At 58.9% G+C, this 12,988-nt stretch overlaps 6 protein-coding genes across 6 annotated transcripts; 3 read left to right on the top strand and 3 right to left on the bottom strand.

Moving 5' to 3' along the window:
* Positions 1 to 307: 307 nt before the first annotated feature.
* On the top strand, positions 308 to 703 carry CONPUDRAFT_51632 (uncharacterized protein; the record flags this gene model as incomplete). Its single annotated transcript, XM_007768102.1, has 2 exons — positions 308 to 494; positions 561 to 703. Coding segments are annotated over 2 exons (330 nt in total), but the record flags the coding sequence as incomplete, so codon positions are not given.
* Positions 704 to 1,061: 358 nt separating this feature from the next.
* Positions 1,062 to 2,574, bottom strand: CONPUDRAFT_71511 (uncharacterized protein; the record flags this gene model as incomplete). Its single annotated transcript, XM_007768244.1, has 4 exons — positions 1,062 to 1,282; positions 1,399 to 1,623; positions 1,757 to 2,064; positions 2,261 to 2,574. The coding sequence occupies 4 exons, from the start codon at positions 2,572 to 2,574 to the stop codon at positions 1,062 to 1,064; spliced, it is 1,068 nt and encodes a 355-aa protein (XP_007766434.1).
* Positions 2,575 to 3,131: 557 nt separating this feature from the next.
* CONPUDRAFT_163877 (uncharacterized protein) lies at positions 3,132 to 4,544 on the bottom strand. The gene is made up of 3 exons (XM_007768584.1): positions 4,421 to 4,544; positions 3,440 to 4,361; positions 3,132 to 3,380 (listed from the first exon to the last, which is right to left on the bottom strand). The coding sequence occupies exons 1-3, from the start codon at positions 4,480 to 4,482 to the stop codon at positions 3,252 to 3,254; spliced, it is 1,113 nt and encodes a 370-aa protein (XP_007766774.1). The 5' UTR covers positions 4,483 to 4,544; the 3' UTR covers positions 3,132 to 3,251.
* Positions 4,545 to 4,857: 313 nt separating this feature from the next.
* Positions 4,858 to 8,919, top strand: CONPUDRAFT_151865 (uncharacterized protein; the record flags this gene model as incomplete). The annotated part of the gene is made up of 17 exons (XM_007768583.1): positions 4,858 to 4,872; positions 4,942 to 4,951; positions 5,027 to 5,096; positions 5,170 to 5,230; positions 5,429 to 5,728; positions 5,846 to 5,921; positions 5,975 to 6,129; positions 6,225 to 6,760; positions 6,828 to 6,992; positions 7,085 to 7,195; positions 7,263 to 7,338; positions 7,393 to 7,487; positions 7,546 to 7,858; positions 7,927 to 7,953; positions 8,010 to 8,163; positions 8,221 to 8,503; positions 8,571 to 8,919. 17 exons carry the CDS (start codon positions 4,858 to 4,860, stop codon positions 8,917 to 8,919), a joined length of 2,796 nt encoding a protein of 931 aa, XP_007766773.1.
* A 308-nt stretch (positions 8,920 to 9,227) lies between these two features.
* Positions 9,228 to 10,677, top strand: CONPUDRAFT_163875 (uncharacterized protein; the record flags this gene model as incomplete). The annotated part of the gene is made up of 4 exons (XM_007768582.1): positions 9,228 to 9,780; positions 9,840 to 10,396; positions 10,457 to 10,597; positions 10,645 to 10,677. The coding sequence occupies 4 exons, from the start codon at positions 9,228 to 9,230 to the stop codon at positions 10,675 to 10,677; spliced, it is 1,284 nt and encodes a 427-aa protein (XP_007766772.1).
* A 259-nt stretch (positions 10,678 to 10,936) lies between these two features.
* Positions 10,937 to 12,663, bottom strand: CONPUDRAFT_101154 (glycoside hydrolase family 5 protein). Its single transcript, XM_007768581.1, has 5 exons — positions 12,521 to 12,663; positions 12,361 to 12,463; positions 12,206 to 12,302; positions 11,456 to 12,144; positions 10,937 to 11,392 (listed from the first exon to the last, which is right to left on the bottom strand). Exons 1-5 carry the CDS (start codon positions 12,613 to 12,615, stop codon positions 10,949 to 10,951), a joined length of 1,428 nt encoding a protein of 475 aa, XP_007766771.1. The 5' UTR covers positions 12,616 to 12,663; the 3' UTR covers positions 10,937 to 10,948.
* Positions 12,664 to 12,988: the final 325 nt, after the last annotated feature.

Here is a 12,988-nt window from a genome sequence, read left to right as displayed (position 1 = left end):
CCCCCCCCCGGTTTATTGACTGTACGGACTAGGCGGACGCTGTAAAATCCAGCAGCCTGCTGTACTTCGCGTCGCTGTCTGCGTCGCACGCCGACGCCAACGCGGTCCTGGCCGGCTCTCCGACGCTCGTTCCGGGCCTTGTGATGTACCTTGCCCATGTGTCGCCGTTGATTTGGGAAGGGGACGAGGATGCGGTTGCTCCGCAGCAGATTTCCCAGTAAGAGGAATTGCATTTCTTTTCTAACCGACGCAAATTGACGTCTGCATTTTTTGCAGAACGATTCGGACGATCAACCAGACGTTGTTTCTCTTGTACACCATCGTTTTTGGCGTCGAGCCCGTTCCAGACCTGCGGAGGCAGCTCGAGGCCGCGCCGACGCGGCCGTTCAACGGCCTTTTGCACGCGTTCATTGTCGTCCTGGGGCGGTCTAGCTATGCAGATCCGCCAGAGTGGATCGAGAACGGGGATAAACTCGAGATGGACCAGCTGATAGGTTCGTCGGTCGTTTCTGGCGCCAGAATTGAAATCAAGCTGAACTTGATTATGCGGTGCCCATTAGACATGTCCAGGGAGCTGCTGGAGCTGGTCGTTGGCGGTCCCGAAGGTGACAGTATATGGGGGACGTATCAGGATGACGATGATCCTACCGAGGTTGATGACGAAGAGGCTCAGGCGCGTCTGCTTGATGCTAATGAGCTGTAGGCGGATGTGGCGGTTGTGGGCAAGGGGGTGGTGGGAGGTGGTATACCAGACGATGTTTGCTCGCGCTGTTCCTCTTCATGTAGACTTTATTGTACTTGACATATTTATATTAGGTATTGGTTCCAGATTTGACGTTCATTTCTCGTTTTTCATGAAGCGGTCACCAGTAAACCTACAGACAATTCACCCATCTAAACAAGCATACAGGCAAGGAAAGGAACGACGAGCTCGAGCACAGCAGATCATTGGTCTACAATTTTTTCTTCTGATCCCTGCCCAGTTCCCAAAACACAGATCCGATACACAGACACACATACAGCCCGCTTATTGCAGTTATTATACACGTTATCTCGATTTATCATGACGACGACGGTGCGCCGGTACCGTACACCCTCCTCGCGTTCTCGGCAAAGACGGCGTCGATCGCCTCCTGCTCGACGGCGAGCTCGGCAAAGGACTCGCGCACGAGCGCGTACCAGTCCATGAAGACGCTTGCGTTATTGAGGCTCGCGTTCGCGGGGGAGGGCGCGGTGCCGAAGATGATGCGTTCGTAGCCGAAGGCTTCGAGGACGGGGCCGACTGGGAGGAGGAGGCGGGGGCGGGTGTTAGTGTCGCAATATCACAATGAACAAGTGTAGCAAGAAAACGGAAACGGAACCAGAAACGGGAAACAGAGTTAAAGGCTAGACACGCACTGTACATCTTGATCCTGCGCTTCCACTCGAGCGCCTCCTCGCCCGGGTCGCTCGGCGTGCCGCGGGGCGGGAGGGGCGCGCCCCAGCTCGGCGGGGTGAACTTGATGTGCAGCTTGGGGAAGAAGGAGAGGGTGGCGGTCTGCGACTGGTATGCGCGGTATGTCGGGTGGTTCATCAGCTTCACGATCGGGAGGGAGAGGTCGTGCGGGGGCGGGCAGACGTTTGCTGTTTGTTCGTTCAATATTTAGTATATTCGGTATTCAGTATTCATGGGTGGGTATGAGCGAGCGGGGTCAACAAAGGCAGGGCGGAATGAGAATTGATGAGAGAGCGGATAGATATATGAGCGGAGACGCACAGAGCACGATCGTCGGCGGGCTCGCCTGCATCCCCTCGGTCGCGTCCGTGAGGAGAGCGACGAATCTGTCGGCGGCGTCGTTGGCCATGGCGTCGCCCTGCACGTCGATGTCGACGACGCGCGCGGTCTGTAGCGCCCAGCGGAGGGTCTTCGCCATCGCCGCCGCGTCTTGGGGCGCGGTCTCGTTGAAGGTCGTGTATAGCGTCGTGGGGTACTTTGCGGAGGCGGGCACGCCGCCCGCGGCGGGTGGGGGCGCGGAGAGGGAGAAGGGCACGAGCACGGAGAGGACGGGGAAGTCTATTTGCAGTCTGTGTGGCGGTGCGCGCGGTTAGCATGGGTGTCGACGGAATAACATGGCAAAGTGAGATAATGAAGGGAGGGGAACCCAACCACCCCTGAACTGGTGTCGCTCGATCGCGCAGATGATCGCGACGAGGACGCGCGCCAATCTAAGCGAAGCACAACGAAACAAACGAAACCCATGGAGATCCAATCGCAACTCACTGCGCCAGCGCCGCCTCCACCTCCTCGCTCGTCTTCGCCTTGCCGTCGCCATCTAAGACAAGGACAACGCCCTTGACCTTATCCGCCAACAACCTTGCCGCGCCCTCCTCACGGAGCTCGGCGAGGGTCGCGGGTGTGGCGTGCGCGTCGACGATCGACTCGGGGAAGACGGCGGAGGGGGTGGGGGGCATGGGGAACATGTCGGAGGTGCCGGTGTTGGGCGGGGAGAAGGCGGACATGGGCAAACTGGGCAGGTTTTTGGGTCTGCGGCGGGCTCCTCCTCCGGCGGACGCGAGGGGCGGGGGGATGGACATGGTGAGTCTTTTTTGATTGGGGTGGGATTGGATTGCACTGGGGATTTGGTGGATGGAGGAGGGGAGGGTGGGGATAAATGAAGAGAGACTTGGAACTGGGTGGAGATTTTGAATGGGGTTTGGATGGGGTCAAGTGGTATAAGTAGGAGGTAAGAGACTGTTATAGTGATGCGATCGAGCCTTGTTTGTTCATAAGGTGTGCAGCGCCTTTTGTTCTGTGCGTCCTAAATCATTATCCTTATTCTATCTCGAAGACGACTCGAATCAAAACACACACAGCTCCGAGATCTAGCAGCAGTGCCTCAGATTGCTTCCGCTTATCGTTCCTCTGACGTCGTCCCCGTTCCACATCACCATCTCTGACGAGCTCGAGGCTGCAACTGATCTTACTGTACCTCACACACAGCGATCAATTCTTATATTTTATTCTAGAATTGTTAGTTAATGTGAGAGTAATGCACAATTGACATAAGAACATTCTTGAAACTGAAAACATTCCGTGATTGTCCCGAGTGTGTATGTATCATGCAAATCAGGTTCTGTGAGAGTCCGTGTTCCTGGACGCTAGTCCATCTTCATCTTTTCAGCCGGAGCATCGCCTCGGCGGTGGATTGATTGCGTTTCATCCCAAGCCCACTTCGACACAGGTTGCAGGCGCAATGGTTTGACGCACCCAATCAGCGATGATCGTCTTCACGTTTGGGTGGTGATTCGCCGACGTGGCGACCGAGCCATGGAGGACGAGGGTGGACAGGCGACGGGTGTTCTATGTCTGGCCAGTCTTGTTTGCGGCGCGCCTTTGACCACTGCAAAGCCGTCAGCATACAATGATTTTCGAGGCATTTGAAGTCATGGAAGGCCTCACCTGCAACCCATCCATCTCGGTCGCAACGAACCGGTCAAACGCATCCGCCGCATGGTCCGTCCCCTCCTTCCTTCCCCGCTCGAGCCCCTCCTTGAACCCCATCTTCCTCCCCTTCCTCCGTCCCTCGATGAACCCGATCCCGCGTCCCTCGTCAACACCATGATCTCGGCCTTCCTCGAACCCGTACGCCCGCCCCTCCTCAAACCGGCCAAACTGATCCCCCTCGCCCTCGGCGCCTTCCTCCCACTCCTCGTCCTGCCTCCGCTTCAGAATCCTGCGCAGGCCCATCAGCCTCACCGCCTCGCGCCCCTCCTCGCGCGCAAGATGATCCATATACTCCCTCTGAAACCCCCTCGCCGTCTCGCGCGACCGCGCCGCGTCCTCGTCCGCCTCCCTCCTCTGCCTCTCCAGCGCGCCCACGTCGCCCTTCAGCCTCTTCACCTCGCGCTCGAGGCTCTCGATCTGCATCTGCGCCCGGCGCGTCTCCTCGCGTGCGCGCGTGGCGTCGAGCTCCGCCGCGCGCCGCGCGTCTTCTGCGGCCCGGAGCTTGCCGGTCATATCGCGCGCGCGGCGCTCGGCGAGCTCGGCGCGGGAGGAGGCTTGCGTTGTGAGGCGGGCGGAGGCTTCGAGGCGGTCGACGGTGGTGCGGAGCATGGTCTTGAGGTGGTGTGCTTGTTTTTCTTCTTCGGCGAGGACGAGGCCCATGATGGAGCGCGAGGGGCGCACGGTGCGGGTGCGGGTGTGGTGCTTGGAGCCATTGTCTGATGGGGAGGTGTCGGCGCTGGCTCTGGCTCTGGCTTTGCCTTTGAGGTCGTCGTGTGACCTGGAGAGGCTCCGGAGGAAGAGCTCGTCCTCGAGTAGCTGGGTGAGCGCGGAGGGCGTTGAGGCTGCTAGGCGGATTTGGGCGATGACGTCAGGCGGTCTTGAGTGTACGTAGCGCTGGTTAGTTCTGTGAGGTAAGTGGGAAATATAAGGACGTACTGGTTCGAGGTGTGTGGGTGGGATGTGGATGCGAATAGATCGTTTTCTAGTAGTGTGTCCATGGAGCAAGCTGGTTGGGGTCAGGAGGCGAAGGAACGGTTATTCTATGAATATAATGGTCGACCCTGGTGACTCCATCATGGTGCCCATGAGTGATTCTAGTGATTGCCTGGAGCACCAACGTGGGGTGCGCATTGTAGGATATTGCCGGGACGATCAAGCGGGTGCTGACGGAGAGTAGAAACAAGATTATAAGGAGCTGTAAGGAGAAGCAGCGTTTCTCAAAATTCCCAGGGCCATGATCGATATTTCGAGTGCGGGGCAGACACGAACGCGCCACGTTGGATATTGCCATCCTCCTCACCTCCCACCATCCCTCGACCATAAAAATCAGAAATTGCCCTTCTCTCTAGCCTTGTCCATCTTTTCCGGTCGACATGTCCATGAAAGCTGTAAGTGCGCCCATAGTATGTTCCGTGGTCCATTGGCACAGACGCTCAAGCTCTTTATATGGTTAACAGATCGTCAAGTGTGAGTGGTCGTGCGCCTACACGCAACTCTAAATCCTGCTTCCTGCTTCCTCATCCCCTTGCTCCCATGTCCCAGCCGTCCTCTCTGGGGACACCCTCGTTCTGCGTGGCCGTCCCGGTCCACAGGGCCAGGCTCCCAAGGAACGGTGCGTCTGCCTGCGTGCTTTGGGTAGGTGTGCGGGCGTTCGGCTGACGAGGCGATTTGTGGGGCAATGGCAGGATCCTGCATATCGCTGATATCGCCGCGCCGCGGATGGGGAATACTACGCGTGAGGACGAGGTGCGCACCGGCGACACTTGCGTTGTGCCCGACTGACCTGACGCGTGTTTTCCTCCCCCCATCACCATCGACCGTGATCACGCGCTGCGCCTCGCAAAAATCATTAAACACACCACACACGATCGTACCGCTCTACACGACCCTCCCCCAAATCACACACATCGCATATGCATCTGCATCTGCATCTGCTTCTCAAAGCCCTGGGCGTTCGAATCGCGCGACTTCCTCCGCGCCGTCGCAGTCGGCAAAGAAGTCTCCTTCACCTCCATCCACAGCCTCCCCGCCAACCCTAACGCCGCCACCGACGACGTCCAGCGCGACGTCGGCACCGCCGAGATCGCAGGCGCGGACGTCGCCTCCGAGATGCTCAAGGCCGGCTGGGCGAAGCTGAAAGAGGTATCGAAGCGCGAGGCGACCGACGAGGACGCGCGGAAGCGCGATGTCGAGGCTGAGGCGAGGGCGGCGGGGAAGGGGTTGTGGAATCCGCATGGGCCGCAGGTGCGTTTTTCGGTGCTTTCACTCTTGCCGTGTACTTGGGTTTTTATTTTCCTATGTGGATTTTTATGTTCTTACTGACTTTGCGTCACGTGATCTGACGGATTCTTTGGATTGCAGGCTGTTGAGGTGCATTATACGATGCCTGAGGATTCGCAGGCGTTTGTGACGGAGTGGAAGGGCAAATCGATAGATGGTGCGTTGTTTTTATTTTCTTGTTTTGCCATTGGTGGCTGAACACTCCACCAGGCCTCGTCGAGCAGGTTCGCGACGGATCGACGCTCCGCATCCGCCTTTTCTTGCCCGACCGCGTGCATCAGCTAGTCAACATTGCTCTCGCCGGCGTGCGGTGTGCTAAAGTGGCGTCAAAACAGGGCGAGGTGTCGGAGCCGTGGGGCGAGGAGGTGAGCATCGAGAAACCGCTGTTGGCTGTTGCTCCTCGCGTGCTGCGCAGTATTGACTGACGGACCTCAACCCATGCTACGCCACGCTACCACAGGCCAAGTTTTTCACAGAATCAAGACTCCTCCAGCGCGGCGTCAAAGTCACGATCCTCTCGCTCCCGACGGCGGCGGCGACGCCGTTCCAGTCGAGCGCGTCGAGCCAGCAGAGCGCGCCCGCGCCCGCGTCGATCTTCATCGGCGCGGTCCTGCACCCCGCGGGCAACGTCGCGGAGTTCCTCGTCGGCGCTGGGCTCGCGCGCGTTGTGGACTGGCACGCTGGGATGCTTGCGGCGGGCGGCGGGATGGAGCGGTTGCGCGCGGCGGAGCGTGCGGCGAAGGAGCGTAGGCTGGGGTTGTACGCGCAGGCGCCTGGTGCTGCTGCGTCGGGTGCGTCGGGTGCGTCGGGTGCGTCGGGCGCGGGGGCCTCTGGGAAGTCGAACGGGGCGGCGGCGGGAAGCGGAGGTGGGAGCGGGCTGCCGCGCGTGTTTGACGGGACGGTTGTGCGCGTGTGGAGCGCGGATCAGGTTACGGTTGCGGATAAAGAGACGGGTAAGGAGCGGAGGGTGCAGTTGAGTTCGACGAGGGGGCCCAAGTGCGCACTTTTTTTTTTGGCTGTGTTCTTATGCGTTTGTGGAAAAGGCTGACGACGGTGAGGACAGGGTGTCGGACCCGAAGCAGGCGTTTTATGCGCAGGAGGCGCGCGAGTTCCTGCGCAAGCGGTTGATCGGAAAGCATGTCAAGGTCACAGTCGACTTTGTGCGCCCGCCCGAGGGCGGATTCGAGGAAAGGGAGTGTGCGACGGTGCGCTATGGTGGGCAGAACACGTGCGTCTCTTTTCGATTTTTTTTCTCTCGGCATGGTTTCTTCGGTTTTGTCGGCTGACTGGCTTCGCGTGTATGCATATGGATATGGACAGGAACGTTGCTGAGCAGCTTATCGAAAAAGGGTTGGCTGGCGTTGTGCGGCATCGGCGGGACGACGAGGACAGGTCGCCCGACTATGATAAGCTGATGGCTGCTGAGCAGATGTGAGTTGGTTTCTGGGTCGTCCTGATTTTGCAGTATTCGCATTTTAATTGGACTTGTGTTGGACAGTGCCTCGACGGAAGGTCGTGGGATGTACTCGACCAAGGAACAGCCCGCGCCGAAGCAGCCGCTGAACATCTCCGAGGTACGTGCCCTCTAGCTTACTTCCTCCGACTCCTGTATCAATGGGCCCGGCTAGTCGTCAAGTCGTGCCACCCCGTTCATCAACGGCTTCAAGAGACAAGGCAAAATCCCAGCCATCGTCGACTACGTCGCTGCTGGCTCACGATTCAAGTAAGTGCGGTCTCGTCATGTGCATGGTACGTCGACTGACGCGCGGCCCGGCTCACAGACTGCTCCTGCCGCGCGACAACCAGGTGCTGACGCTCGTGCTCGGCGGGATCCGTGCGCCGCGTACGGCGCGCAACGCGACGGAGAAGAGCGAGCCGTGCGGCGCGGAGGCGGCCGAGTTCGCGAGCCGGCGGTATATGCAGCGCGACGTCGAGTTCGAGGTGGACACGGTGGACAAGTCGGGCGGGTTCATTGGCGCGCTGTATCTCCGGGGCGAGAACGCGGCGGTTGCGCTGGTGCGGGAGGGGCTGGCGAGTGTGCATGCGTTTTCGGCGGAGGCATTGAGCTGGGCGGGGCAGTTGTATGAGGCGGAGGTGAGGGTTTGGGTGGGGTTTTGGGTGGGTTGATGATGCTCATCTTGTTTTTTTGTTCCTTGTGAAAGGCAGAAGCGAAGAAGGCAAAACGGAACGTGAGTGACTGTGTTTTTTGGGACATGTAGAGGGCTGACGTGGGGTTTCTCTTCAGTTGTGGCAAGATTACGACGAGTCTGCCGAGCAGGTAATTGAGGAAGTGCCGGATGACAACGCCCCGTTGAAGACAGAGTACATGGACGTCATCATCAGTGACGTTCGTCCGAAGAACGGGCTTACGTTCTCCGTACAGATACTGAACACCGAGGGTATGCTGGGACTCTGAACGCTACGTCCGAGCCAACATCTCATCGCACGATTCGCAGGTATCGCATCGCTAGAGCAGCTCATGCGCGACTTCTCACTGCACCACAAGTCGGCGGTCGTGCCCGCCGGCTTCATGCCCAAAGGCGGTGACCTCGTGTCCGCAAAATTCTCGGATGGCTCATGGTATCGTGCGAAGATCCGCCGTGCCTCGCCCGTCAAGAAGGAGGCGGAGGTGACGTTCATCGACTACGGCAACCAGGACACTGTCGCGTTCAAGGATATCCGGCCGCTGGACCCCAAGTTTCGCTCGTTGCCTGGCCAGGCGCACGATGCGCGGCTCAGGTGCGTGGCGTGTTTTCCAGCACCGATATAAGCTGATATCCACCCATCAAAAACATGATATCTTCAGCTTCATCAAGCTGCCCGACGACAACAGCGAGTACCAGCCCGAGGCGATCGACCGCTTCCGGGCGCTGTGCGAGGGCCGCAAGCTGGTCGCAAACGTGGACCACCGCGAAGGCGCGCTGCTGCACCTGCGGCTGATCGACCCGAGCGATCCCGCGGCGCAGGAGGACCCGCTGGCGTGCGTCAACGCGGATTTGCTCCGCGAGGGTCTCGCGGCGATCGACCGCAAGGGGTGCAGGTATCTCGCGGCGTATGCGCAGGTCGCGCGGAAGCTGAGGCAGGCAGTTGAGGGCGCGAAGCGGGATAGGCTTGGGATGTTTGAGTTTGGGGATGTGGAGGAGGATTATGAGTAGATGGGTCCACCGCCGGGCCTGAGTGAGGTTACGGTTTGGTTCAAGGAGCCATCTGCGGGTATCGTCGACTTGGAACGCAATTGAGGACGCATAGCAGAGCAGTCTTAATTGTGTATTGCATAACGCAGTTTTATCTCTACAAAATGCATAAATGCATCGTAGCATTGCAGGCCTGTCTCTGAGCCTTGGTCAAGTTGGCGGTCGCACTAGTCGGTGGCTATGCAATTGCCCCTTCTTCTCCAGCTGGTGCGTGGACTCCAGTGAACCAACACCTCTTGACCCGCTCAGGAAGGAGACCGAGCAGCACCATGACTCCAAAATCTCTGCGCCGCTATAGAGGGTCCAGCGTGCGTGTCGCGGCGGGGTACAGGCACCATACCACCAAATCCCATTCAGGCTCGAGCCGCTTCCTCCACGAAAACGACGTTCACGACGGCCCTCGGCTCTGGTCACTCGCCAACAGACTGTTGGTGGCGCTCTGGGACGGCGTGATCGGCGCAAGGATGCTGAGCGCGCGCGTGCTCATTCTCGTGTACTGTCTGGTCAGCGTCGTCTTCGCGTCTTCGCAGCTAATCGGAAAAGCGCTCTTCGTCGTCCGTGGGAGCTCGTCGACGTCTCTGCTTCTCGAAAGCTCGCAAGAGAGTGCTTCCTCTTCTTCCTCGGATTATTACTCGGACTTTCCTCTCGATCGGCACCTCTCGATGGCCTTTGCTGAGCTGCCGCCGTCCATGTCTGTCCATCCGTATGTGCTGCGCGGAGCTGCAAGTGGGGCTATTGGTTCCTCGCTGACTGTTTGTCTCTGGACGGACGAGAAGAGAGTCGAGGAGACGGTCGGTGCTTTGGCTGCAAGTTCTTGGTCAGGTTGGTGCACCGAGCGTTGTGTGTAAGCGTAACACGACCTCATCAACTTTCTCAAATAGGTCCTATCTCTCTGGTTCTGGCTTCCAAGGGCGTGTCGTTGGACCTCGATACCGTGCGGGCAGGCGTTGCCAATCTAGCCGCTGAGGAGCTGGGGTCCCGACTCTCCGTGCACATCATGCACGATCCCGTCACCTCGGAGATCTCTCGAAACGCATACCTCAACGCTGCGAGGCTGCTCTCCCAAACCGCTTCTGTCGCCCTCTTTCCCTCGATCTCGAGTTTCTCGTCGTCGGACCTTCAGCTTCTGGGAGACAACGGCGGCACCGGCACCCACCCAGCGAGCCCGGTGACGATCCTGGTCAACGAGAGCGCGAGCGCGCACGCGTATCCGTTTCCGGCGCTGTCCCCCGTTCTGATGCCCCGCGATCATCCGGTATGGTGTACCGAACGTCTGTTTCTCTACGGATCGCGCACTCGCGACTGGGACGAATGTCTGTGGCAGCTCTGGCTTGAGAGCACCGGGACCATGTCGATCAAGGTAGGCTCGCACGGCGACACCGATACTAGTACGTCACTCGGGGACTCGGGCAGGGACGAACACCGCACCTCACTAGCCGTCGGTGACCTTGTATGATCTCGCTGTGGCTCGGGCTGACGGCAGTGCGCGTGTTGTTAGGTTAGGACCCGGGGCCGCCTTTCGACGCGGTTTCATACGGAGACGTGTGTGCTGGCTGCGAGGCGGCAGTCTGTCCTCGAGGAGATGACGAGCGGGAGGTCGAATAGCACGTCTCGCTGGATAAGGAGCTTCTGTCGTAAGGTGCGCGAAGTCTTTGTTTTTCTGCTATAACTTCTGAACTACCGTAGCATGTTGAGAGCTGGGCGCATAATATGGTTTAGGCGGTGCATGATGGAGTTGTGTAAGATTAACGTTTGTGTAATGTTGGCATCAAGTTTACTATGTGTTAATCATAATACCTTCAAATGACACCCTGCGCCGCTTCCTGCTAGGTCTCCAAGAAAGCACCAACAAGCTGGAATTCCCCTGGAAGCAGCGCAAGACCTCAAATGCGTAAATTTCTGCTACATGGCTATAATTCAGACGTTCACCCTGATACAAGAGGTCAAAGGATACGAGTACATTGTCAATTACTTCCAACGTTTAGCCACCTCAGTTCCCGACAAGGTTCGCGTTCGCCGTCAGAATCTTGTTGAGCCCGTCGCGGTGCAGACAGCTGTCGAACCTGAAGCTCTGCGCGATCTCGTCGAGCTCCGCCTCGCTCTTACCGCGGAACGCCTCGGCCCACTCCTTGACGAGGTACTCGCCGACAAGGAGGCTGCGCGCGAGACGGCCGACGCGCGAGGCGAGCGTCCAGACCGGGTACGGGTACATGTGCTGGTTCTCCTTGGGGATCTCGTCCTCGAGGTGCTTGATGAGCGGCGCGTAGATGTGGCGGACGGCGGAGTCGTCTGTGCCCCAGGCGTCGACGGCGAGCCGCTGTTTTTTGGCGAGGAAGTCTTTGAGGAGGGTCATGTAGGGCGTTTTGAGGCTGACGTAGACCATGCCCTGGAAGCCGATGTCTTTGTATAGCCAGATGGACCAGCTCAGCCGGTCCTGCGAAGGACGGGGGCGTTTGAGTAAAGAAGGCGGAAGCGGAGAGAGGAGGGGGGAACGCACCTTGTTGTATATGTCGAGCTGGTCCTTGAGGACGGCGTACCGCTGCTCGTTGATCGCGTCCGTCGCGGCCCCTTCGAACTGCACGCGCGCATACACAGGGCCCCACTCGCCGTTCCACACGCACAGCCCGCGCTCGTCCATCCACGCGCGCTTGCGCTCGTACGACCTGCGCATGCGCGCCTGCTGCGCGTCCGTGCTCGCGTACGGCTCGGGCGACGCGGGGAACCCGAACACGGAGTAGTCGTGGATCGAGTACGCGGTGTTCGTCCACCGGGTGTGCACGTCGCCAAAGTGCGAAAAGTCGGACGCGAAGGTGTTGCCGTCGAAGAAGAGCGCGTGGTCCGCGTCGACGGCGCGGATCGCGGCGTACATGCGCTCGTAGAACGCGACGACGCGCGTGTGCTTGGGGTCTGTGGGCTCGTTGAGCGGGTTGTAGCCCGCGATCCACTTGTTGTCTTTGTAGTGCGCGGCGAGCTCGGACCAGAGCCAGAGCGTGCGGTCCTGGAAGTCCTTGTGGTTCCAAAAGTTGGCGATGTGTACACCCGAGTCGGAGTGCCAGTCGACGTTCTGCCCGCCGGGCGCGGTGTGCAGGTCGAGGATGGTGTAGATGCCGTACTTGGAGCACAGGTCAATCACACGGTCAAGGTGCTTGAAGCCCTCTTTTTTTAGAACGCGGGGGTTCATGTCATCTGAGGCAGGACTGCTGTGAGCGAGAACAATGGCGGAGCGCCGAGCGCCATCGTTTCGCACCTTCAAAGTGTCTGTAGTTGAAGGGCAGGCGAATGCAGTTCAGCCCGAGGCTCTGGAAGAAGGCAGCGTCCTTCTCCTCGAAAAAGTACTCGAGGAACTGTGTGACTCGTAAGGAACCCGTCTCTTCGTCTTGGAGGCGTTGCCCTAAGACTCACCTTGTCAAAGAAAAACTCGCTTTTTTTCTCGCCCAGCACATCCGCGAGCGCCTCACGAATCTGGTACTCACAGCCCGGATAACCAGAGATGAAGTTCTCCATGCTTACGGCCAATGCTATGTCAATCTCTGCTGTCCAGTCTTCCCATACATGTACTCACTTCATCCAGCCACCGAGACCCGCGCCTCTGAGGATAACCTCATTACCCTGCCCATCGACAATCTTCGTACCCTCGACCTTGAGATACGATGACATTTCAATGTTTCACTGAGCGCTGAAGGGGCAAGTACAGGGACAAGGACGATAGCGACCACGGAATGCGCCCCGCTTCCCGCGGCATCCTTTAATACCGCGCTGAGCGCAGCGTCGGAAAGGGCAGAGAGGTTCACCCTAAGATTATCCAGGAGTCATGAGGCCCCAGGGGGAACGCACTGTACCCCGCAAGACGGGACCTTCTGCGCTCGCCATCGTTGGCCGATTGCCGAGGTTTCGCCGGCGTGTCGCCTCTCTCTGAGCGCGGCAGGGGTATGGTGCGAGCGTGGCGGTTGACAGCTAGGGTCCGAGAAAGGGGAGGCAGAAAGCAACGGCGGACCGAGACGAGGCTATTGTGATTCTAGCATTATCCGAG

This window comes from Coniophora puteana (genome assembly GCF_000271625.1).
Source record: "Coniophora puteana RWD-64-598 SS2 unplaced genomic scaffold CONPUscaffold_4, whole genome shotgun sequence".
Taxonomy (NCBI): domain Eukaryota; kingdom Fungi; phylum Basidiomycota; class Agaricomycetes; order Boletales; family Coniophoraceae; genus Coniophora; species Coniophora puteana.
Note: the sequence above shows the minus strand (reverse complement) of the source record. Positions and strands in the feature narration are given on the sequence as shown.